The sequence below is a fragment of the Aethalodelphis obliquidens genome, unplaced genomic scaffold, assembly GCF_003676395.1.
Source record: "Aethalodelphis obliquidens isolate GAN/ISIS:26980383/991018 unplaced genomic scaffold, ASM367639v1 scaffold2, whole genome shotgun sequence".
NCBI classification, from domain to species: Eukaryota; Metazoa; Chordata; class Mammalia; order Artiodactyla; family Delphinidae; genus Aethalodelphis; species Aethalodelphis obliquidens.
Window position 1 is genome coordinate 833,664 of NW_020837946.1, and position 23,906 is coordinate 857,569.

The 23,906-nt window shown below is 65.9% G+C and overlaps 1 protein-coding gene across 1 annotated transcript in view; it reads left to right on the plus strand.

Annotated features, from left to right (window-relative positions):
• KIF1A (kinesin family member 1A) overlaps positions 1–23,906 on the plus strand; it is an 89,177-nt gene that overhangs the window by 48,863 nt on the left and 16,408 nt on the right. The window contains exons 26-38 of the mRNA XM_027116613.1: positions 1,057–1,194; positions 1,892–2,131; positions 8,601–8,719; positions 10,940–11,025; positions 11,730–11,868; positions 12,064–12,232; positions 12,366–12,456; positions 13,795–13,913; positions 14,863–14,918; positions 16,352–16,460; positions 16,712–16,778; positions 16,872–16,956; positions 19,557–19,662. Coding sequence (XP_026972414.1) covers positions 1,057–1,194; positions 1,892–2,131; positions 8,601–8,719; positions 10,940–11,025; positions 11,730–11,868; positions 12,064–12,232; positions 12,366–12,456; positions 13,795–13,913; positions 14,863–14,918; positions 16,352–16,460; positions 16,712–16,778; positions 16,872–16,956; positions 19,557–19,662 — 1,524 coding nt within the window. The remainder of the gene's footprint in view (positions 1–1,056; positions 1,195–1,891; positions 2,132–8,600; positions 8,720–10,939; positions 11,026–11,729; positions 11,869–12,063; positions 12,233–12,365; positions 12,457–13,794; positions 13,914–14,862; positions 14,919–16,351; positions 16,461–16,711; positions 16,779–16,871; positions 16,957–19,556; positions 19,663–23,906) is intronic.

The window sequence follows — 23,906 nt, forward strand, 5'->3', positions numbered from 1 at the left end:
CTACGGCTCTACCTCAGGTCCCGCACGCTCACCGTGACGTGCGCCTGGCTCTTCCTGGGTGAAGGTGACAGGACGGCTCTTTGCCACTGAAGACAATTTTAATGTTGCTCAAGTGCCCCTAGAAACGAGAGGCGCGTGGGCACAGGGCCGTCCGGGGGCCAAGGAGGGAGAGGAGGGCCTTGCCACGGCCTCTGCGAGGTTTTCATGGGCAAAGCAGGGCAGGGTGAACAGTGAGGACCGGCTGGTCAGCATAACGCCTGCGGGCTTCGGGCCCGGGCTGTGCCCGGGTGATTTAGGGCTGGGGAGCCGGCTGGCGTGCAAGTCGGCTAAGGGGCGGGTGGTGGCCTGTGTGGAGGTGGGCTCACCCACAGGCTGTTCACTGTCGGGGCAGGCCCCAGAGATGTGGAAACGTCATGAGATGCAGAGAACGGAAAGCGTGGTCACGACGCGCTCACGCACGCAGACACGTTTATACGCGCTCCATTCCGCTCACACACCCTCACACGCAGACGCTTTCCCTTCTTATGAGGTCCCCGCCCCCGGCACACGCACTGACCCACGCGCATTCACAGACACGTGCCTGCCTCTGCCCCGTCCTCCTGGGCTGCCGTCTGCTCTTGGAGGGCGGATGTCCCCCCCCCCCCCACGTCCCTCCTGGTGCGCCTGAGCCCCCGAGGGAGACGTCTGCGTCTCTCCCACCACCTGCCGGTTTTCCGGGGGATAGCCTCTAAAACGCCGTTTCCTGTGTCTTCTCACAACTTGCCCTTTGCCCCCCGAACTTCCGGGGCTCCGTGCCCCGACTCCCCGTCCTGAGCGGGGCTGGTCCCCGACCCCACCCGGCTGACGTGCCACGGCCATCACGGGGGCCGAGAGGAACGTGTGGCGAACTGCAAGCCCCTTGGCCACGGTCGGCTGACTCCGAGGACCCCAGAGGGTCCTCCTGTCAAGCCAGCTTGAGCCGTGGGTGACCCTGAGCAGGATGCTGTGGCCTGAGCCGTGCTGGGCCTGAGATCCCAGGATGCTCCCCCGGGGCCCACGCTGACCTCTGCCCTGCAGGCAGCGGCTGGACCTGATGCGGGAGATGTACGACCGGGCGGCCGAGGTGCCCTCCAGCGTCATTGAGGACTGTGACAACGTGGTGACTGGTGGAGACCCCTTCTACGACCGCTTCCCCTGGTTCCGGCTCGTGGGCAGGTAGGCGCCTCCTCCCCCCGGGCTGAGAGATTGAGAGAAGGTGGGGGGCAGCGCGGGGTTGGGCCCTGGCCCTGACACGAGGAGTGGGCCGGCCAGATGCCTTTCTCCATCCCGACTCCCCGGCCCTGGTCCTTCCTTGTCTGAGCCCCCTGGCCAGTCCTCTCCACACATCGGTGGGCCCTGGCCAGGGAGCGGGGTCTCAGCATCGCCACCCACCCCCGCTCCGGGACCATGGCCGGCAGGTGACACCTGTCCGTGTGTGTGAACGTGAGGCTTGGTCAGGCTTTCAGGTGGGGTGTGAGCGGGAGGCGGAGCCGTGTCCTCCCAGAGCTCAGAGTCCACGCCTAATGTCCCCAGCCTCCTGGTCCGGGGGCTGCACCCGGCCCCTGCCCCCCACGGGGCAAGGCTCCTGAGGCCTCAGTGCGGCCAGGCTCCCGAGGCCCTCACCGGCCTCAGCCGCACCTGGTCGGGACCATACCTGCCGGTGCCCTCCGGAACCTTCCGGAGCTCTACACTGACCCCCGTGCGGTGTCTGCCCACGCCTGGGGACCGGGCACTTTGGCTCTCTTGCCTGTCGAGGCAGCATCCTCGACGGTCGTGTGTTTGGTTTGGGTTCTCCTCGGAAGCCCCTGCCCCGCCCCGTCCGCCCGCGAGGAGCTGGCGTTAACTTCTCTCTGTCTTGTCGCACTAACCCCAGTTCAGTCACCTCTGGCTGCAACAGCTACCCTCTTCTCAACACATGCATGAGCGAGCGCATGGCTGCTCTCACCCCCTCCCCCGCCTCCTCGAGCCCCGACTCCGACGCTGCCGAGCCTGCTGAGGAGCAGAGCGTGGGGGAGGAGGAGGACCTGGAGGACGACGTCTTTCCGGAGCGCATGCCGTGCGACGGCCGGGACCCGTTTTACGACCGGCCCCCCCTGTTCAGTGTAGTAGGAAGGTTGGTGAGGTCGAGGACAGCATGCTGGGAAGGAACCAGCTCTTTTGCACAGGAGCACTGCTGCGGGCACGATTTGACCGCCGTCAGGGCGCGGCCCCCGGCGAGCGGGGCCTCCCCAGGACAGGGCGTGAGGGGGCGCGGGGGTTCCTGGCCTTCCTGCAGGGGCCCCAGTGATGGAGGAGGGCAGGGTGCCCCGGGGCACGGGCTCCTCACTGGTGGGCCTGTTTCCGCAGAGAGGCCTCCGGGACTCGGGAAGAGCAACGCCCCTGCCCGTTCAGGGCCCACGGGGGCATTCGGAAAGGCGGAGCCGTGCATCTTTGCGGCCCCCCCGCCCCACCCCGGCCAGCGTGGCTTTCCCTCCCTCCGCTGTTTTCCAGAAGAGATGGAGAGTCCTGGTCTGCTCCCAGTGCCCCTACCCTCTCTGTGGGGAGAGGGGCAGAAGCTGGAGCCGGCCGTGCCGGGGGGCAGGGAAGGAAGGGCAGGTGCCCGGGCAGTGGAAGGGCCTCCTTCTGAGGCCCTGGGTCCCGGGCAGCCCGGCCTCTCTCTGAGCCAGTCTCTGTCCCTCCTGACCCCCAGTGCCGGAGACGGTGCCAGTGGCCGTGTGCCCTCATGAGAAAGTGCCCTTTGCAGAGGAGCTCATGATTCAGTTTCCCGGACAGAGGAGAGAGGCCAAGTTCAGTGGGGGAGCGGGGGCCCCCCGCCCTGCAGGCAGGTTGGGCGTACCCAGTCCATCCTTATGTCTATGACCATGGAATGGAATGCAAGCAGGAAGGTGAAGGAAAGGCCTAGAAACCTAGCTGCAGTAGTAGGAAATTCAGCTCATGAAAACTGAATTTACGTATAGGCAAAGGTGTAAGATAGCTCTAACAGCACTCTTTAGGAGTTTCAGATTGCTTCCTTGGGCTAGACTGATGGAAGTGTTTGGAAGTCTTGACCCTGCAGCACCAGTACTGAAAGCTGAAGGCCGAGGCTGGTCCCCAGATAGCGGGGTTTGCACTGGGAGCCCTTGGGTGCGGGTGGTGGAGTGAAGGCCCCACTGGTTCCTCCTGGAAGGAAGCAGGTTCTCAGCTGGCGCGTCATGGATTGATTCTGATTACTCTTCCCTGAGTGTGAGATGCTGGCCCACTGGACAAAACCGCGAGGCTCTCTCCGAGACGCCCCGGCTGGGTTCCTGCTCTGCTGAGCCCGAGGGGGAGGTGCGGCCCCAGGGCCAGCTGCACGCGGGCCTCTCAGAACGCCCGGCCGCTAGGGCCAGGGTGGCCGGATGCCAGGCCGGCGCGGGGTCGGGGCACACGGGGGCAAGGACACTGGGAGAAACGGGGGTGGGCTCTCGCAGTCTCAGCCGGAAAGAGCTGGGTCCTTCCGACATTCCCCCCTCTGTGGATCTGGGATGTGACAAAACCACCAAGCCAAACCAAAGCCACGAGTGAGAGGCCAGCTCCCCACGGCGGCCGTCTGCGAGGGGTTCATCTGGAAACGTCCTGATCTTTTTGGTTGGCGAGAATTGGCTTTTCCCGCGCAGCAGCTGTGCCGGCCCAGGCCCTGAGAAGGGCCCGCCCTTGGTCTCCTTCTCTCCCTCTGGTAGCCGCTGGCTCTCTCTCCAAGGCTTGAGCGAAATGGGGGCGCCCACTCTTGTCTCCCTTGGACAGGCTTCCCGGGCCCCAGCATGCGTCTGCACCTCACCAATCTCGTGGTTAGCGCTGCCCCACACTCAGCCCCGGCTCTGCCACCTCCTCTCTCTCCGGCGGGTCTCAGCCTGCTTCAAGGTGCCTCACCTCTGTGAACAGGGCCCCCGGCAGGGGCCTCCCCCGTCCTCACCCGGGGCTCCTCACCCAAGTCCAGGGTCGGCCCCCCGGGGGGGTCTCCCTCTGGCGGTCTGGGTGCCAGTGAACTGGGAGGTGAGATGGGCCAACCCAGGTGGAGGAAGTGGGCCTGGGGGCTCCGTTTTGCCCCATGATCCTCCCTGCTCAGACCGTGGCTTTCAGAAGGCGGGTGGGCTGCAGAGAGAGGAAGGCGAGGGGGTGACTGTCTGGGATGGAGGGTCCCGGGGAAGGGGGACTGGCGACCGCCCAAGGGACGTGTTCAAGACTGGGTGGGAAAGCACTGACCCGCCGTGTCTGCTCTGTGCCGTCTGGGCTGGCGAGGCTGGGCCCTCAGCTCCCAGCTGGGTGCGCTCTGTGTGCCGAGCCGCTCAGCCCGAATCGGCCCCTGCGAGGCTCCAAGCCACCCCGTGTGTGGGTAGGTGCGCCGTGGCCGGCAGGGTTCTCTGGACAGGGCTGGGTTGTTCTGGCCCAGGGTGGCGGGTGCTGACGTCAGGTTGTTTCCGGCACCTGGTGGGCAGTGAGGGGGAGGCCCAGCCTCTGCACCATAGCCCCATCCCCTCAAGTTCTGGGGCTGCCGGGCGGGGTGGGCCTGGGGTCTTCCAGCCCCCGCCCCCTGCCCTCGAAGCTGGTGCTGCCAGCGGGGGCCGTGGCTGCTGGGCCCCCAGAGGTCCCTTGTGGCTGAGTGCACCCGTCACTGTCACCAGTCAGACAGGGACTGGGGCAGCAGGAAGGAGAGAGTATCCAGCGTGGCTTCTTTCTCTGCCTCTGGGAGTCGCAGCTGGATCTGCACGCGAACCCACCTGGGCACCCGTGAGCGTGAGAGCCTTCCGACAGCCGGTGATGGGGTTCAGAGGGAGGGAGTGTGGCCGTGGATTCCAGGCGTGTTTTTCATTGTAAGACCCTAACCTCCAGCCAAGGGCTCCCTCGAGGCCCCGGCCCTGCCGTTTTTCAGTGCCAGAAGTATCTGGGCTTTCTTTCCCCTCTGACGTGAGGAAATCCTGAAAGATCAAGAAAGGCTAGATTTACTTAGTTAATGAGCTGCATTAATTAAGCCGGTGGGGGTGGAGCGTGGTGTCCACACGGTTGGGAGCTGACAGGAGCCGGCCTGTGGGGTCTCACGCCAGCTGGGGCTCTGCTGCAAGCAACTTCCTTAATGTCCTTGGGCCTCCGTCTCTTCACCTGTGAAATGGGGCAGGAATGGCGTATTTCACCAGCTCTACACGGCGTCTTAGCTCTCCGACACCATATTTGTGCCCCTAAGAAAGAAAGACGCAGCCAGTCCAGCTAAGATGCGCCGTTGGTGAGGGCCCTGGTCTCCGTGCTGGGATGTGAACGGAGGAGACGCGGGCGCACCTGCCGCCCGGGGTGCTGGGGGCTCCAGTGCCTCCCCCGTGAGCTTGGAGGGACAGGCACATATGGTTTCTTCACTGGAGTTTTCAGTCTCGTGGGCTGCCAGTGGGATTGTTTGAGCCTCAGGACACGAGGGGCGCAGCCCCCTCTGATGTGTGGGACCCTGGCGTCTGTGCCCACGGGTGGGCCACGTGGTAGAAAGCGCCCCCTGGGAGACCACGGTAGGTTTGTGGAGCGGTGAGGCCCTGGGGGGGGAGCCAGGAGGGGGCCCGCCTGCCATGGCCTTCGTCTATGACCTGGGCTGCGTCCGGCGCCTGCCTCAGTTTACTTCTCTGTGCAGTGCCTCAGACTCCCTTTGGCCTGGCCTTTGCGGACTCAAAAAGGGGGAGGGGTAGCTCCTGCCCCTCCGTTACTGCCCCTCAGGGGCGGTCCTGGGTCGCCTCCAGGGTTCTGTAAGTGGCCTTCTGGGAGCTTGAAGTCCCTGTGGAATTGCCCCCTGGCCCTTTCAGGAAGGCAGCCCTGGGCGGGCCGGGGGCTTTGAGGCGGCCCTGAGCCTGGCTTCCCCTCCTGGCCAGGTGGCCCTGGACAGCCCTTAAACTCTCCCTCGGGCAAGCTGTGCTGATTAGGCACCCCTGTGCCTGGCACCATGCCCTCACCTAGCCCACAACCAGAGGTGTCCCCGCCTTCCCCGAGGGTCCTCCTGTGGGTTCCCTGCAGGCTGCGGGTGGAGTGGGCAGGCCGCGGCCCCTCCCTCCGGCTGCGCCTGGGGCTTCTGGGAGCCTCCCGACACCCGGCTTTCTGCAGCGGGCAGTGCCCCGGGGAAGGGATCCTGCCCTGGGGAAGAGGCCCTCCACCTGCTGGAGGGTGGGTGCTGACTTGGCCCTGCAGCTTGGGGCTGTCCTACCCAGCTCCCTAAGCTGTCTCAGGCAGGGTGGGGTGGCTGGGCGGTGCCCCAACCCAGGGGACAGGCCTCCAGGTGCAGGGGCAGAGCAGGGTCTGCACCTCCTCCCACAGCCTGAGTCCTGGGCCCCCTCCGTTTCCCCTTCTGGACCTCATGACTTTGCTCGTTTCATGGTAGCCCCCCTCCCACTCCCAATGTCAATCAAAGGCCCTTGGCCAGGAGCCCGGGTGTCCGGCGAGGGAAGGCCACCACCGTCCCGTCCCGAGGTGGGTGCTGGATGAGGCCAGCAGCCCACCCCGGCTGTCCCCTGCCCGCTGGTGCCCTCTGCTGCTGTGGCCTCAATGTCCTCTTGGGACCAGGGCCGGGGCTCACCTTAGTGGGTGGTCGGGGCAATGGAGCCCCAGGCCCCCACCAACCCCGCGATGGGCAGATGCGCCCCCACCATCTGTCTACACCGTGCCCCCGAAGAGTTCGTGGGAGGAAGGGGCACTGTGCTGGGGAAGAGGGGCTTCTTCTAGCCCCAGGAGGGTGGCCCAGGTGGCAGCACACCCTCCCCTGACGGGGGCCTGCCTTGGCCTGTGGGCGCCCAGAAAGCGAAAAGCAGTCAACAGAGATGGGCCACGAGTGAATTCAGACAGGGAGAGCCGCGCAGAAGGCGGCCTGGACGCGGAGATGGGAGCCGCTGGGGGCAGTGGCAGGAGCAGGGAGATGGGCGCCGGGGGCCAGAGCGGGGCTGAGCGGGGCGGGTGGGGCTGCCGCAGGGGCTCAGGTGCCTCTTGGATGCAAAGAGCTTGGGGGCCACGGCGGGTGCGGGTCTGGTCGCGCCTCAAGTCCCCTCTGGCGGCTGTGGAGGCCGTGAAGGAAGCGGGTGGGAGGCCAGGGGTGATGGGCTGGGTGGCGGATTTCAGAGAGAGTTTTGAGGTAGAGCTGATGCATCTGAGATAAAAGCCAGGACGGTGCTCAGATTTCCGACCTCCTGCGGGGGGAGGGTGGCGGGAAGACACGGAGCCCACCTGAGAGGGGACACCAGGGCCTGGAATCAGGGCCCCTGGGGAAGAGCCCCTCCCCGTGCCTCTCACCACAGGGGGTCCAGAGTGGGGACCCTGGAGCTCTCAGTGTGGGGCGACATCAGTGGCTCAGCCTGGGCGAGGGGCAGGGTGCCTGGGATGACACGCCTCTCCTCCTGTCCTCCCAGCTCCGTCCTCCCCCCCACACTGGCCATGCACCAGGTGCCAGCGCCCACCTGGCCAGCAGACTCCCACCTCCCCTCCACTGTCCTCCCTGCTGCTCTCACCTCTGTTCCCACCTTCCCCCATCCCTGACTGAGGCCCTGGGCCTCCCTCACCCCTCCTTCTGCACTTCCTCCCCAGCGCCTCCCACCCTCTTCTGTCCAAATCCTGCCCAAGCCGTGCCCCTCCCCCGGGACCACCACCCCGGACCCCCAGCCCAGCGAGCTCAGAGCTGCCGAGGTCTGCTCCTCAGGGCTGGAGGGGAGGGCAGAGCAGGGTGGGAGGCAAGGGTGACCCCCGAAAGGAGGGTGCCCCGAATGGTGAGGAGCTGTGCTCACAGCAGCCGGCCCACCCGGCGGGGCAGCACAGGCTCTTCCAGGGACCCCCCTGACCTCCTGGCTGCCCGTGTGACTCCCACTCGTTGGCCGGCTCGGGGAGAGGGGCACCGCCAGGGTGACGTGGCCTCTGTCCCGCCTGTACTGGCACTAGCTGGGTGCACAGCTGAGCTGCACAGGAGAGGGTGGCTCTGGGCACCCTGGGAGCTGGTGGGGCCGTGCCAGGCAGTGCCACGGTTTCTGGGGTGTCCCTCAGGGCTCAGCCGGACCCCTGGGCCCCGGTGAGGGGGGGGGTGCCCTGGCTTTATTGACATCATGGAGCTCCGACCCGCCGTGTTCCTGGAGGGGCTCAGAGGGAATCGTGAGGCGTATTCCGTCGTGGGGTCCGTGAGCAAGCGTCAGGGGCCACTGGGAAACGGGTGGGGAGACAGGGGCGGGGGGGGGGACATCAGCACCAGCGTGAGGGTCGTAGGTCAGCGAGGCGGGTCCCAGGTCCTCCTCCTTGAAGCAGGCTGAAACCTCCCTCCTCGGCTGTTCTCTGCTCAGGCCGTGGGCTTCGCCCCGGCCCACCCCCTCACCACAGCCTCTGCTCCCGCCGGCGCCCGTGCCCCCCGTCCCTGCGCCTCCTCCCGTCTCCTCTGCGGCCGAGGACCCCTCCCCTCCCCGCCCAGCGCAGTGCCCTGCCTGCCCGCCCGCCCTGCTGCTTGCCGCCCTGGCTGCCCGCTTCGCTCTGCTTTGCAGTGTTGTGTCGTGAGCCCGGGCCGTGCAGCCGCTGCCGCCTGTCACAGCGCACAGCGGGCTGGTCCTGACCGTGGCCCCTGCCTCCCCCAGGGCCTTCGTGTACCTGAGCAACCTGCTGTACCCCGTGCCCCTGGTGCACCGTGTGGCCATCGTCAGCGAGAAGGGCGAGGTGAAGGGCTTTCTCCGCGTGGCCGTCCAGGCCATCTCAGGTGCGTGCGGGGCGGCCCGGGCTGGCTCTGTCCCTTCACCGATGGGGCCCCTGGGTGGGGAGACCTCTGCGGGCCTCGCATGGTGGTCCGCGTGCATCCAGCCCCACCCAGGCCCCCGGCCTCCTCTGTTTCTCCCTGTGGGAGAAGCCCCTGCTGCCCGGCTCCTGGCTCCAGCTTCCTGGACTCTTCCTGGTCGGCTGGGGCCTCCGGGGCTGTGCAGGCCCGAGCCCAGGGCTGTCTGAGCCCACTCCGGCTCGCGCCTGCCACCAGGCAGCCCCAGGTGGACCCACGGAGCCAGCCTGGCGCAGAGGTGCCCCCCGCCACACCCCCTCCACCGCCATCTCTGCCCCAGGGCAGGCGCACAGACTTGCAGCCCTTAGCTCCGGCCCTGCCCACTGCAGCCCCCAAGCCTTTCCTGACTCCCCAGCATTGCCCCCTTTGGACCCCTTGACCTCTCATGTGCTGGCCTGTGTCCTCAGAGGCCATGAACACCCCCTCCACCGTGGGCCTGGCGATACAGCCCCCCTCACTGCAGAGGCAGACACCCTCGCCCTGCCTAGTCACCTTCCCAGCACCCCCTCCTGGCCGTGGGCAGCCACACAGGCCTTTGAGCCTGGGTTTGCTGCCTTGAGAATGGCGTCCGCTTTGAAGCTTCCTAGAGGCAGGAGTGCGGAGAGGTCACTGGAGAACACAGACGTGGGCGCGCTCGGCCAGAGGGCCTGGTGCTCGCACCGTAGCGGCCGTTCCTCCCTTCTCTGCCCTCGGGCCCCCGGGGCCTCCACAGGACTCTCTTTCCTCTACACGTCTCAGCAGCCCAGGCACCTTGGGGCCAGAACGGGGCAGGACAGACAGAGTGTGTGGCAGCGGAGTGTCTCCAGGCTGAGACAGGGAGGCTCAGAGTGTGAGCAACCTGGGTGGCCTGTGCTCCCACTGGACAGCTCACGCGACCCCACTCTGGATGTCTGGTCCCCCCTCGCCAAATTCTCACTACCCCGTCATTCCAGGTGCTCTTTCCACACCTCCCAGTCATGCCACCATGGTGCCGAGGCCCCTGGGGACCCAGCTGAGAAGGGGGAGCCTGGGCTCGGGGGGAGGGTGGCTCTAGGTGACAGGGATGCTGGGAGCATCTAGTGTCACCTCATGCCCCGGGGCACGCTGCCCCTGCAGCCCCCGGGGGCCTGTTCTCCCTGGGCTCTCCCTGGGCCCTTCCTGACCCGCTCAGCCCTGGTGAGTGGGTCCCCCTGAGCCGGCTGCCTTATAGGTCGACGGTCTGTGCTCGGGCCACACCTGGCATCCCCTGTCTAGTGCTGTGGTGGAGGAGAGGGAACGTTACAAAGCCACAGGGTGTTGTTTCACGGTCTCAGAAGCCACACCTGCCCCTGCCCTCCACCATGGCAGGGCTCGACTGATCCAGCCTCCCAGCACGGAGCCCGGCTGTGCACAGGCCCTGGGCCGGCCCTGGGTGATGGTGGGACAGAGCCACGGCCCCTCGGGCAGCCAGGGTGGAGAGCATGGTGGTGTTAACACCCCGACAAGGCCGCGGAACAGAGGGTTGGAGCCCCCTGGGGTCTGTGAGGTCTGCTGGGGTGGCATCTACCCAGAGTGGCTGGACTTGGGGGCCAGGGAGTCTGGGGGAAGTCAGATCTGGGGTCCTTTAGGCAGCAGGAGGAGGGTTAGGGTTTTGTCCCAAGCACAGTGGGGAACCCCAAACACTGTGAAGGACGGGGTGTGAGAGCGTGTGGGGCACTGAGTGTCCAGATGGGTGACGGTGGCGGCAGAGGGACAGGTGCGATTCCCAGAGGAAGCCAGGAGGACCTGGTGGGGCAGGCCCTGCTGAGGGGGAGGTAGGGTCCGGAGGACCCCTGGGTTCTGCTGGAGCATCTGAGTCTGGGCCGGGGCAGGTGGGGGCAGGCGGGCGGGGCTGGGGGGGAGAGGGGCAGGGGTTGAAGATTTTGTTTTGAAAATGTGGAGTTCGCGGGCCCGTCAGGGCAGGCGTGCCGAGGACGTGGCTGCCTCTGGGCCCTGGGCTAGCACAGGCTGGGGGTCAGTGTGCCCAGGACAGCGCCCTCATTCTTCCAGAGCCAGTTGACGGTGTCGGGGTTCCCCCCAAAGTGGGTCAGAGCCCGTCCTGGTTCCCGTGCCCTCCCCGCACCGGGCAGCTCTGCCACTCCCCCCGGGGGGCCAGCTGGGCCCTGACCATCTGCTCCGTTCCCGTTTCAGCCGACGAAGAGGCCCCTGATTACGGCTCCGGCGTCCGCCAGTCGGGAACCGCCAAAATCTCCTTTGACGACCAGCATTTTGAGAAGGTAGCGTGCAGGGGTGGTGCAGCCATGGGCGCCACTGGACAGGCCTGCAGCCCGCCCTCAGCACTCCGGGCCTCACTCGGAGGAAGGGCAGACGGTGTCTCCCTCCCAGGGCTCCCATCTGTGCTCTCAGGCGAGAGGGCGGAGGAGGGGGTCCTGCTCGGTGCCCCCCCGGGGCGGGCAGCTCCTCCTCTCTCCTCTAGGCCCCTTCCTAACCTGACACCACCCAGCCACCCACCGCCCCACCCTGAACCTCAGTGCTTCTGAGGCTTTGGGCCCAGAGCCCCCCAGCGATCGCGGTCCCTATCGGAGGGGTCGTCAGTGCTGGGGATGCACAGGAGGGGCAGAGGGCATCAGGCAGAGAGTGCGGGGGCACGGACGAGGCAGCAGAGGCTATGGGGGGACCTGGCCAGGGCCCTGAAAGCCAATGGGAGAGTCTCACTGCGTCCTGCCCACAGTGGGGAGGAGCTGCGGGAGGGGTACTGACTGGGGAGAGGGGACAGAACTTAAGGCCAGAGACCGTTTCCCACCTTCCTTTCCCACTTGGTAGGCTAATATAGGCCGTGAGAGCATGAGAGACAGGCCTGGGGAGGTGGGTGCCCGCCCACGGCAGGGTAGTCCTGGCACGAGGCTCCCGGGGTCCTCGACGCCGCTCTAGTGGCCGCACCCAGGCCGGCTCTGTCTGACTGTGTCCCCTGCCCACACAGTTCCAGTCCGAGTCCTGCCCCGTGGTGGGGATGTCCCGCTCGGGGACCTCCCAGGAGGAGCTGCGGATCGTGGAGGGCCAGGGCCAGGGTGCTGACGCGGGGCCCTCGGCCGATGAGGTCAACAACAACACCTGCTCAGGTGGGTCCCCGCGGCTGCTGGGACAGGCTCTGGGACACGGTCCAACCCCGCGAGGGCCTGGAGCTCCTCCTCGCCCCCCCCCCCCGCACCCCCTCCCCGCCTCTTAGCCGGCACAGGCAGTGAGGCCCAGCCCTTGAGCCCGGGCTCTAGCCCCTTCGGGTCCCGCCATGCCCCTCTGCCCTTGGCTCCCAGCAGCAGTGACCCCGGAGGGCCTCCTGGACAGCCCCGAGAAAGCCGCCCTGGACGGGCCCCTGGACGCCGCCCTGGACCACCTCGGCCTGGGCAGCACCTTCACCTTCCGCGTGACCGTCCTGCAGGCGTCCAGCATCTCCGCCGAGTACGCCGACATCTTCTGCCAGTTCAAGTGAGTCTCGTACCGGGGCCGGGCTGTGCGGGTGGGTCTTGGCAAGGTGCGGGGGCACCTGGTGACCCCCGGGAGGCTGTGGGTCCCCGTGTCCAGGCCCCACACCCGCCGAACGTCTCCTCCCCATTCACAGCTTCATCCATCGCCATGACGAGGCCTTCTCTACGGAGCCCCTGAAGAACACGGGGAGGGGGCCCCCACTCGGCTTCTACCACGTCCAGAACGTACGTCCCTAGAGCCCCTTCTCCCCCCCATGGCCGGCCCCTCCTGGGCCCGGGGCCTCGTGCAGCCTCCCCCAGCTTCATTCATTCTCTCCAACACGGCTTCTCCTTCCTCTGAGCACCAGCCCTGTCCTGGGCACCGGGGGCCTTGGTGGGTTTAAGACTGGGGGTGGGGGCAGATCAGAGCCCCCGAGGGCTCCCTGCAGCGAGCCTTGGGCAGATGTGGACGTGCAGTGTCTGGGGTGCCCGGTGAGGCCACCCTGGACTGGCGCTGGGGCTGAGGCCGGGGCAGGGCACGCGGAGAGCTGCAGGGTGCCCGGGCAGACGCCCGAGAGGCCAGGAGAGCTCCGGGCCGGGGAGTGTCTCCAAGCCAGGCTGTCAGGAGAGCAGGGACTTGCTGCTGTGAGGCAGGAAAATGGGGCCATGACGGACACTGTCGGGTGGCGAGGCCTCAGGGGCCCGGCCAGGGGATGCGAGTTTGACCCTGGCCGCCCGGCTGTGGGTGTGTAGCCTAAGCAGGCACAGGGGCCTTGCTCAGAAGGGCCTTGCGAGCTATGGCCTGTCCTGACCCTCGGGAAGAGGGGCTCCCGTGGTTTCTAAGGCAGGGAAATGGGCCAGGGCTGAAGGTGTGCTTGGTGGACTCCTTTCCTGGCTGCTCCGGCAGAGCCCCACGCCCTGGGGCTTCAACAGCAAAGACTTAGCAGCTCTCGGCCCTGGAGGCTGGAAGCCCGGGACCCAGGTGGGCAGGGCTGTTCCTCTGAGGCTGTGATGGAGGGTCCGTCCTTGGCTCGTAGACGGCCGTCTTCTCCCTGTGTCCTCACGTCATCTCTCCGTCCGTACCTGTGCCCCAATGTCCCCTTCTTACGAGGACACCAGTCATGTTGGATTGGGGCTCCATTCTAACTTGATCACCTCTGTGAAGACCCTGTCTCTAAACATACGTGTGGGGGGCGGTTAGGACTTCAGCCTATGAATCAGGGGGGCACAATTCAACCCACAACTCTTGGTGAGTGGGCGAGGGCCCGAGGAGGGTCAGACCGGATCACAGAGGCCCCTCATCCAGCTCTGTGTTCTGAAGGAGCAGCTGAGCCTAGGGGCCCCCAGCCCCATCTGTCCCGGGGAGCGAGCCCTAGGGCCGCTGCCCGGTGGCCTGTCCACTGGAGTGTGACAGTAGGAGAGGTGGGCTGGACAGACCTAGGCAAGGAGCACTGCCCCCGTCGTGGGCACAGGTCAGCCCGGCTGGGGGTCTCCAATGTGGACCTGGAGTGCCGAGTCCTTTGTGGGGGCTGAGCGCTCACCTCTGTGCCTCTCCCTCCCCCCCTCGACCACACCTCCCTCCAGATCGCCGTGGAGGTGACCAGGTCCTTCATCGAGTACATCAAGAGCCAGCCCATCGTGTTCGAGGTCTTCGGTCATTACCAGCAGCACCCATTCCCGCCCCTCTGCAAGGACGTGCTCAGGTCAGCGGCCCCGGGCCGGGGGGTCAGGGCCTCTCCACCCCCTGGCCAGCAGGGTCGGCCCGTGCCCCGGACAAGCCTGGTGCGGCAGCTGCAGAGCCGTGCGCCTCCCACCGCCTATCTCCCGCCTACGGCGGCCGGTTTCCCGGGTCGGCAGGACCCAGAGCGGGTCAGACATGACCCCTGAGGACCGAGGAGGGGTTTCTTAAAGACCGTCGCTGTCAGAACCTCAGCCTGGGCTGGGCATGGACCGCGTACTGGGGCCGAGGGGAGCCGGGTGCTGGGCTGGAGGAGGCCGGGGTGGCCCACGGGGAGAGGGCTTCTGTGGCCCCCCGAGAACTCCGCCGAAGGGTCCCTGAGTCCTCAGCTCCGCAGACTGAACGAGGCCCTTCGTCTGCTCCCTCGTTGCTGCAACCTGCCGGGGGCTCACTCGATGGGGGGCGAGTGCCCTCTGGGCCACCCCACCCAGAGCGTGGGGGGAACAGCCGACGGGCGTCAGGGGCAGTGGGACCCCCTGTCGCCACCTCCATCTCCCCTCAGCTGACACGAGGGGCCCAGAGCAAAGCATCTGGGGTGTCGAGGAAAGAGAGGGCCCAGGGAGGAGCTGCTTTTGGGGCACTTGGCCCCAGGAGCCTTGTCGGTCCTTGAGAGTGCCAAGGGGGCCCTGTCCCGGGAGCCCCTGGCCCTTGCCCCGGTTCTCGGGGCCTCGTGGGGCCTCGCAGGTGGGCTCTGGGGTCCTGAGGGGCCCCCCTCTCGCTCCGAGCTGGTGGAGGGCCTGAGACCGGGCCTTCCCCGGGCCTTGTGGGAGGGAGGGAGGGAGGGAGACCCGGGCTTGGCGCTGGCAGCCTGCTAGCCTCCCCGGCCAGCCCCTGCCCTCGGCTGCCCGCTCCACCTTGGGGGCCCGCAGACACCAGCCTCTGGTCACCTCACCCGGGTGCTTCTGTCTCCACAGCCCCCTGAGGCCCTCGCGCCGCCATTTCCCACGGGTCATGCCTCTGTCCAAGCCAGGTAGGCGGGGCCCTCCTGGGTGCACGCCTGGGCGAGTGGGTGCCCGTGTAGGCGGCCCCTCCAAGGCCGAGTGCTGTCCTGGTGACAGGTCGGTGCTCTTCCGGCCTCCTGGGGCCACCCTGCCCCTGCTGGCCTCATGGGGTCCCCATGGAGTAAGGGGCTCACACCGGAGCGGGGGGCACAGGGCGAAGGTACAGGGACGTCCTTTACCCCTCGGCATGCACAGGGCAGCCGGGCAATGGTCGGGGGTGCCTGCCCAGAGCCCCGTGAGGCTGCCCGGAGCCGACAGTGGGGGGCAGGGGCTTCAGCGGGGCAGGGACATCTGAGCTGAACCTCGCAGGCTGGACGAGGTTTGGGGTGGAAGGCAGACCCGGAAGCTGGTCCACAGGAGGCTGAGGCTGGTGGTGGCCAGGCCAGTGGGGTCCCTGGGCGGTCAGCACCTTGCCTGGCGCCCAGAGCCCCTCCCCGGGAGCAGGAGCCACTTCCTGGGAGATCGGTTGGGTTTTAGTTAAAAGGGGTTATAGGGCTTTTTCCTGCCCTCACGACAAGGGCTGAAGTCCAGGGGTACAGTCTCTAGAAGGCTGGAGCGTCAGCACGGGGGCGGGCGGTGCAGCTGAGGCCCTCACTGTCCAGGAACCCGCCTGGAGGTCGGGGGGGCGTTGTCCCCGGCATGGGTGCCCGAGACGGGCCGTGCAGGAGGTGCATCTGCTGCTTCCTGGGCCACGTCCGCGGTGACCCTTGCGTACCCGCCCCCGAGCCCCTGTAAGATGGTGGTCTTCAGACTGAGGGCACCGCAGGGGGACGCACGCCAGCCCCTCCAGGCCTGCAGACCACTCGTGGACATTATTCTTGGCCTCTCTGTGGGTCTTAGGTTGGCCCCTTGTGTTTCCTGGGCTGTTCAGCCTTCCCTGCAGCCTCCAGGGGGACACCCAGAGGCACATTTGTGGTGGAGCGGTGGGGCTCAGGTGGGACTTGATGGGCAAGGGGCTGTGGAGGGCAGTGGGAGCCGAGGGCCGGGGCCCCTTGAGCTGGAGGCAGGTGCTCGGGCTGGTGTGGCGGCTGAGGGTGAGGGTGGTGTAGCAGAGGGTCCTGGGCGGGTTGTGTGGCCTCCGAGCAGGCAGGGCTCCTCCGTCCTGCTGCTTCTCTGTGGCTCAAGTACCGCCCTCTGCAGAGCCCGTGCCAGGTGCGCGTGGCTGAGCGCTCCTCCCGCGGGGCACAGAGAGGCCCACGGTCACGTCTGTCCCCAGGCCCATTGGTACCCAGAGCGGGGCGTACCCTGGGCCCTGGGGAGGGGTCCGCTGGTGCTTTATCTTGGAGGGCAACGACCTCACTGCTCCTGAGGCGTCCCCTCCCCGGCCTCCCCTCTGAGCGCACCCTCGGCACGTGGCTTCTCAGTTTCCCACCGGTGTGTGCTTCTCCCCTGTCGCCCCCAGTGCCCGCCACCAAGCTCAGCACGCTGACGCGGCCCTGCCCCGGGCCCTGCCACTGCAAGTACGACCTGCTGGTCTACTTCGAGATCTGCGAGCTGGAGGCCAATGGCGAGTAAGTCCCAAGGCTGGTGCAGCCCACGCTGGGGATGGGCTGGGGTCCTCTGGGGTTGTGGGGCAGGGAGGGGTCCGGGGGCTGGGCCAGGTGGCACGTGGTGGCACTCTGGTCTCCCCGGACCGGGCCGCCCCACCTTTGATCTGTTTTCCTGTTTTCACCCCTTCTGCTCCTGGGGGCCGGGTGTGTGTGCTGTGGGTGGGGGGCAGGGAGGAGGGGCGCGGCCCTCAGCTCTCACGTCTCTCTCCCAGTTACATCCCTGCAGTGGTGGACCACCGTGGCGGGATGCCGTGCATGGGGACCTTCCTGCTTCACCAGGTGCGAAGCGCTTGCTGCTCCCACTGGCCTCCAGCGCCCCCTCCCCCAGGGACCCCAGGCCATCTGACTGTCTTCTCTCCTGGTGCCTCGCAGGGCATCCAGAGACGGATAACTGTGACTCTGCTGCACGAGACAGGCAGCCACATTCACTGGAAGGAAGTGCGAGAGCTGGTCGTGGGTGAGTGGTGCGGGGCGGGGGGGGGGCCTCGGGGGAAGAGCACAGACCACGCCCTCACCCCGGGCCCTGGCCGGACGCCTGGGTTCTAACCGCGGCCCTGCCCCTGTTGCCGTGTGCCTCAGCCCCTCACCTGAAGAGAAGGGCTTGGCCTCAGGTGATGAGTCCAGATTTCTATTTAATCGCTGTACTAACTTGCTAGGGCTGCCGTAACAAAGTACCAAAAACTGGTGGCTTAAAACCACGGAAGTGTGTCCTGTCCCCGTTCTGGAGGCACAAGTGCTGTGACACAGGTGTCAGCAGGGGCCACGCTGCCTCGAAACCTCAGGGGAGAATCCTTTCTCGCCTCTTCCAGCTTCTGGTGGTTGGTAGGGACTCCTCGGCTTGTAGACACATCACCCCCGCCCTCCGTCTTCACAGGGCCTAGATACTTAGATGACGGCCCACCTGACTCCAGCGTGATAGCATCTCGACTGATCACGTCTGCCAAGGTCCTATTTCCAAATGAGGTTCTGGGGGTCAGGGCTGCAACACGTCTTTCTGGGGGGACACAGTTCAACTTACAGAGATCACCCAGGAGCTTAGACGCTTTCCTTCTGTAACTTCATGTCCTGAACTCTTTCATCTACTGGAAACATTTCCTTTGTTGATTCTTTGTAAAGAATTTGTCTTCCCAGTTTCCGTTCAAGGATAGGGACCACGGTCCATTCCAGCGTGTCATCAGCATGAAGCTGCCCGCGCCACCCTGGCCTGGAGCTGAGGGCCCCGTGGAGGGCCCACCCTGGGGCATTGCTGTGGCCGGGGGGCAACAGCTCCAGGGCAGTGTCCCTGGGGCTTGTAGGGGGCGTTCTGAGGGTGTAGTAACAGGACTGTGACAAGGGACCCATCGCCTGCACCCGAAGTGCAGGATTGTGGGCAGGGAGGTTCTGGGGGCCCCAGGACAAACGCTTTTATTTTAGACGTTTCGCATCTATTTTCACACAAATCAGAAAAACAGTCGAACAAGCACACACACCCCCATTTCAGATGTTGTTTAGGGTGAGTCTAAAAACTCTGCATCAATTTAAAGAGAAAGATGAAGCAGACCCCCAGCTCGCTCGCGGACGTACTGCACGTGGGTGGGAAATGATGCCGCCGTCACCCCGAGCCTGTTCTGCCCAGAGGGAAGGGTCTACACCACCTACTGACCCGGCTCTGGTCCTGATGGAACCTCTCCCTGACGCCCCACCCCATCACCCTCATCCCTAGGACTGTGTCTGCACAGAGGCTGCACCCTCGCTGGCCTTGGGGAGCCAGGCCCTGGTCCTGGGATCCCACCTTTCTCTCTGCTCTCCGGGCCACATCCCATTTGAAAATGCAGACAGGGGTGTTCGCCTGTGTGTGTGGTGAGGGGATAAGGGTGCTATTGAAGGGGATTCGGGGAGATGCTGGCAGGAACACCAAGGCCCCCACTCTTGGGCTAAGGGGGTTGGGCTTTGCCGCTCTGGGCTGCATCAACCTCGCAGACCTGAGTGGACGTCTCGGCCTGACCGGGGCTCCGAGGGCATCAGTTTGGCAGGTGGAGCCCTGGGCAGACTCTGAGCCGACAGAGTCCCTCCGAAGAGCCTCCGCTGAAGCCCACGCCCGGGGGGTGAGGAGGGGTGAGGCTGGCACACGGGCCAGGTCTCTTCCTGCAGCTGAGCTGCCCCAGCAGGGGCCGTGTGGCCCTCCCCTGCCTTAGCCTCCAGCCATGGGGGACACACCCTTCGGGGACACGTGGCTGGAGGCCCACACCTGCCTTCTCCCAGAGCTCAAATGTTGCTAGAGGCTTCCAGGAAGTGGAGCCCCAGCGTGTGGGCTCAGAATTCTGTCCTGGTGCTGGGTCTTATTTCAACTCTGCATGGGGGGCGGGGAGGAGGGGAGAGGCCAGGGATTCCTTTCTGGCTTAACAAAGAAAAGTCAGTATTTGTTTATTCCTCGAGGAAGCAGAGCAGTGAATTTAAGGATCTCTACAAGGCACGAAATTATTACTGAAACCACCAGGAGGGAGTTCTGACTCAGTGGTTCTGGTGCCGTTTACAGTCACTCCCGCCCCCCCACCCAAGTGCGGGCGCCTTGGAGGGCGCTGTTGGAGATGCTTCTCACAGGGAGAGATTTTTGACGCAGATAGTGTTTCTTTTCTTTCTTTTTTCCTTTTTTTAAGTGTAAAGAGAAAAGGGAACATTTTCTCCTTCTCATCTTGCTAAGATTTCCTTTTCCAGCTGGTAGGAGGGCCTGTGAGTTCTAGGCTGAGGGACTGGCGTCTATCAGTTGGGGTGGGGGAGATACTGCGAGAGTTATCGATGGCTGAAAGACTGAGAAACTCAGAACTTAGGCCGCAGGGAAAGATGGCAGGACGCCCACTGACAGGCGGCACCACGTGCAGGTGCAGACCCCGTGTGGGCCTCCCTGTCCCCCACGCCCCCGGTGTTGCCTTTTGTCAGGTGCTCTTGTGGTCACGTGGGGAGCCACGTGATGTGGCCTCACAGGTGGAGGCTCCGGCCCAGGCAGAGGCGGAGAGCAGGGACCCAGCCCCCCACCTGCCCTCCTGGGTAGTGACACACGGCCTGTCCCCTTTCCTGTAGGTCGCATCCGAAACACCCCGGAAACCGACGAGTCCTTGATCGACCCCAACATCTTGTCCCTCAACATCCTCTCGTCTGGATACATCTACCCGGCCCAGGACGACCGGTGAGTCCCCTGGGGGCGGCGGCAGGGCTGCTCCCGACTCCCTGGAGGAGGGTCCGCGTCAGAACCCAGGGTGCGTTCTCAGCTCATCCACTTGGCCCCCCCGGCCACAAAGGGCCCAAAGCTTTCCAAGCCCTCCTTTCTGAGCCCTCCGGGAAGGGGTGCAGGGAGGGGTGCCTGTGGCCGCGACTTCCCCCGGCAGGATTGTCTGCGCACCGTCCTGTCTCTGGCTCACTCGGTCACCCGACAGAGGGGCCGCGTGGGAGTTGCCGGCGGATGAGCTGGGTCCTGTCCTTGGGAGTGTCGTGGGTGGGTGGGCGGGATGGGGCAGTGGGAAGCATGGGGCGAACAAACAGGTTGGATTTCCCAACCACACCACTGCGGGCAAGTCTGTACCCTCTGGCAGGGGTGCTGGGGCCGAGGGTCCTGGAGTTCAGGGTCGAGCTGGGTCGGCAGTCTGGCGTCCCGGGGTGGAGGTCTGCCCAGCGGCACAGCTTAGCCCACGCTCCTCGTCACTGGGCTGTTCCTTTCCAAGCTCCCAGGTGATGGCCGAGATCTCTGCCACCTGGGCAGTCTGAGCTTGACCGCATCAGGGTGGGTGGATGTGGCCCCCCGGCAGCCCCTGACAAAGCAGGCCTGTCGGGGTTTGCCAGGCCGGGCGGGGATGTGAGGCGGAGGCCTGTGGGGGCCCGGCCGGGGCAGGCAGCTCATGACTGAGAGCCGCCCTCCCGGGGGGAAGGTCGGAAGGCTTGGCTGTGTCTGAGGTGCTGCTTTCTGGGGCTTCGGGGACACGGGGAGGGCGCTCCCGAGTCCCGAGGGCTCGACCAGGTCCAGGAGGAGGAAGCCGAGAGCTGACCCTGCGCTCGAGCCATGGGCGTCTCCGCGGGCTTCGCGGCTGTGTTTGCAGGAAAGATGTCTTGAGGGCTGGGTGTGCTCAGAGCGGAGTGCGGGCACCCCGCACGTGCAGGGAGAACTGGATCCATAAGGATAAAGGGTCCTGGGACCAGACGGAGCTCAGTTTCTTTATTGACTCCCTGGAGAGTGGCTGTAGGGAACCATCCCTTGGTGTGGGCAGCTTGGGGGGGTGGGGGCAGAGACCCCAACAGGGGCAGGTGTGGCTCTGGTTCCAGCCCTGCCCCAGAACCTTCCAGAAGAAACTCACCCTGCACTCATGTCCAGAGCGGGGAGGGATTGGGTGAAGAATGCTGGGGGGGTGTTCTCACAGGGGCGGGGGACACCATGACAGGCAGGCGGGGCTTACCTCGGGGCAGGGGCCAGTGAGGCACAGTGCGGGGGCAGGGGGGGCCTGTCGCCATGAGAACACACCCTGGGGACATGGCAGAGAGGGCCTGGCGCCCACCCGCACGGGCTGCCTGCAGGGACACGGGCCGCTGTGCCCGGGCCGTCAGGGGTGGGGACCCCGGGGGAGGTGGGGCCCGGGAGGGCTCTGTCTGCCATGCTGAGTGCCGCTTTGGACCTGGAGAATGACCTCAGCATTCCCCTGACCTCTGACCCTTCCTTTGCCTCGGCAATTCCTAGATTCTTGGGGCAAGAAAGGGTAGGGGGGGGAGAGAAGGGGGCGGGGGTGCCTCTGGGCCTCCCGCCCTACACGGTCTCCCTGCTCTGAGGAGGGAGACTGCGTTTCTGGGTTCCCGTCCTCCGGCCAGCACGGCTGCTGCAGGGCACAGGGGGACCTCGTCCTGGGCTCAGTCCCCAGGCAGTGGAGGGGACAGCTGCTCCTGGCTGGACCTCGGGTCAGTGGGGCTTTGGCTAAAGAGGTTCTCCCTGTTCCTGGAGGCCAGAGGACCCATCGCTGATGGGCTCTGTCCTGTTCCCTGGGGGCTGTGGGCAGTGAGGCCGGCCAGCTCTGGGCTGGTCCGGGCCCTCACGGCTCAAGGACGTCCTTGGGCTGGGGCTGTAGTCCTTGCCCGTAGCTGCTTTGCCCCCTGCTTGGCTTCTGCCCGTGCCGTACGGCCCCAGGACTGCCCCGACCCCAGCCCGGCCTGGAAAATCTCAGGGACGCTCCTCGGGGGGTGGCCCCCGGCAGGAGACATTCTGAGGCTTAGCTGGCCAGGCCGGCAGCTCCTCCCGAGGGCCCTCGTCTTCCCTGGACGGTGGCTGACGTCCGCGGAGCCGCGATGGGCCCGGCTGCTCTGCGGGGGACCCGGCAGGCCCTTCTGCCCCCAGAGACGCTGAGGCTCAGAGACCCAGGTCTGCTTGGGCCTCGGAGCCTCAGCTGCCCACCCGCTTTGCCGCGGCCTCAGCCTCCTCCCCGCTCAAAGGTGCCGCGCTTTGCAGCCTCCCCGGCTCAGAGTGGGCCTGGGGCCGCGGACGGCTTCTCCCCGCGCCGCCCCGCCCCTCTGTGGCCACGGACGGCTTCTCTCCGCGCTGCCCCGCCCTCACTAACCTGTGGTTGTTTGTGTTTTGCAGGCAGTTTCTTGATTCGGACATGCCTAGGTACCATTTGCGCCCCTTGGTCTCCTTCCAGCCTCGCCTCCCACCCCCGCAGCCCTGAGATTTCATTTCCGCTTTTTGGATTCCTTCCACACTTGCTCACCTCTCCCTGCCGTCTCTCCCATCTTCTCCTTTCATCTTATTTCCTTTTGTATTTCTCTCTTCCTACTGCTTCCTTCCCCGTCACCCACCCCTGGCTGCGTCCCTTCTGCCCCCACTCTTGATTTTGGCCGCTTTGGTAGTTTCCTGCCCTCGGTAGACACTGGCTGACTTCCTGCTCCCCTCCCCCCCACCCCACCCCTGAGCCTTGCCCGTCCCTGCACCCCAGCGGGAGCACCCGCATGCAGGCTGGCCAGCCAGGCCCACTCCCCGCAAAGTGAAAGAGAAAAGAGGGAGGGGGGAGGGGCCGTAGACAGGAGCAGCCCGGCTGAGATCCCCTCGCTCTGCGCTTCCCAGGCCTGGGTGCGAGCCCCTTGACTGGCCAGGCGGCTGGCTCCAAGCGCACACCCTTTTTGGAAGTAGGTGGGTGGGCCCAGGCTCTGGACGCGCTCGGGTGGCCCCAGGTCCAACCCCCCGAGGCACGGGCTCCTGGGCCGGGGACAGCGGATCCCTCGCGACTCAAGTGAGGCCCTGGCGCGCGGTGACTGGGTGCAGGGTCCTTGAGACCCTGGGGGTGGACAGCCTCACGGTCCCTAATTCAGACTTTGTCCGTGAGACTCTAGTCTGTTCTGAGCGGAGGGTCAAGGCCGTAACTGTCTTGCCAGGCTGGGCGGCAAGGGAGGGAGAGGCTTCTGGGGGCCAAGCCGGGGCGGGCAGCTCATGGGTCCCTGTGGATTGTGGCCAGAGCTTGGTGGCCCTGGGGGTCACTGTTTTGAAGGATGAAAGGAGCGGCAGGAAGGCTTCCAGTGCCGATGTTTGAGGCTTTAAGCTGCGGGGAGGGGAACGGGTGGCACCTGCCCCTTTGTGAGGGGGGAGCCCCAGGACCAGGTTGGGGGCACAGCAGGACGTTCGGAGGCCGTGTCCTTGTCAGGTCATGGGTGTGGTGTGTCAGGACAGATGGTCACTGTGAATGTGCCCCGGGCAGTTGTAGCTGAGGCCCCCTGGGGCAGTGAGCAGACTGTGGTTCCTGTCGGCGTGTGCCCGAGGACGTACGCACCCACTCCAGGAGCAGATCCTTGCCCTCCCTGGGGACACGCAGCTGGGTGCGGCCGAGACCTGGTCAAGGAGAAAACGGCAGTGGACTCTGTACCAGGGGAGGGTCACAGCCCTGCGGAGCCCAGAGCAGGGACCTGCCTCTCGGGCAGCCCAGAGGGCCTGCTGGAGGTGGCAGCTTACCAGCTGGTCCTGGAGGTGGAAGTCTGCCGGGTCTCAGAAGGCGCTGGGGCAGGATCCCATCGGCTCGGGTTCATCCCTGAAGGGGTCCCGATGTAGGGGCTGTTTCCCTGATGAGTGGAAACTTCCAGGCCCATCAGTACGATCGCACGGGGGTGTGTGGGCATTCTGTTCAAGTTTGCGTTTCCACAAGCAGCCCAGCATGATAGAGGGTGTTCAGGCTGGTCCTGGACACCCCCCTACAAATACCTCATGCCTCCAGGAGGGTTCTGGGTAAAATGGAAACATACCCTCGGGCCAGGAGGAGACATGGCACCAGGAAAGGAAGGGGGAGCCCCTCCTTCCCGGCAGGGCCTCCTTCGCCAGCCCCTAGACTTCAGGAGGACCTCACCCCTGCACCCGAGCAGGGGGCCCCAGCCCCCAGTTTCAGAGGTGGGCTCATCGGCCCCCAGTGGACTTGG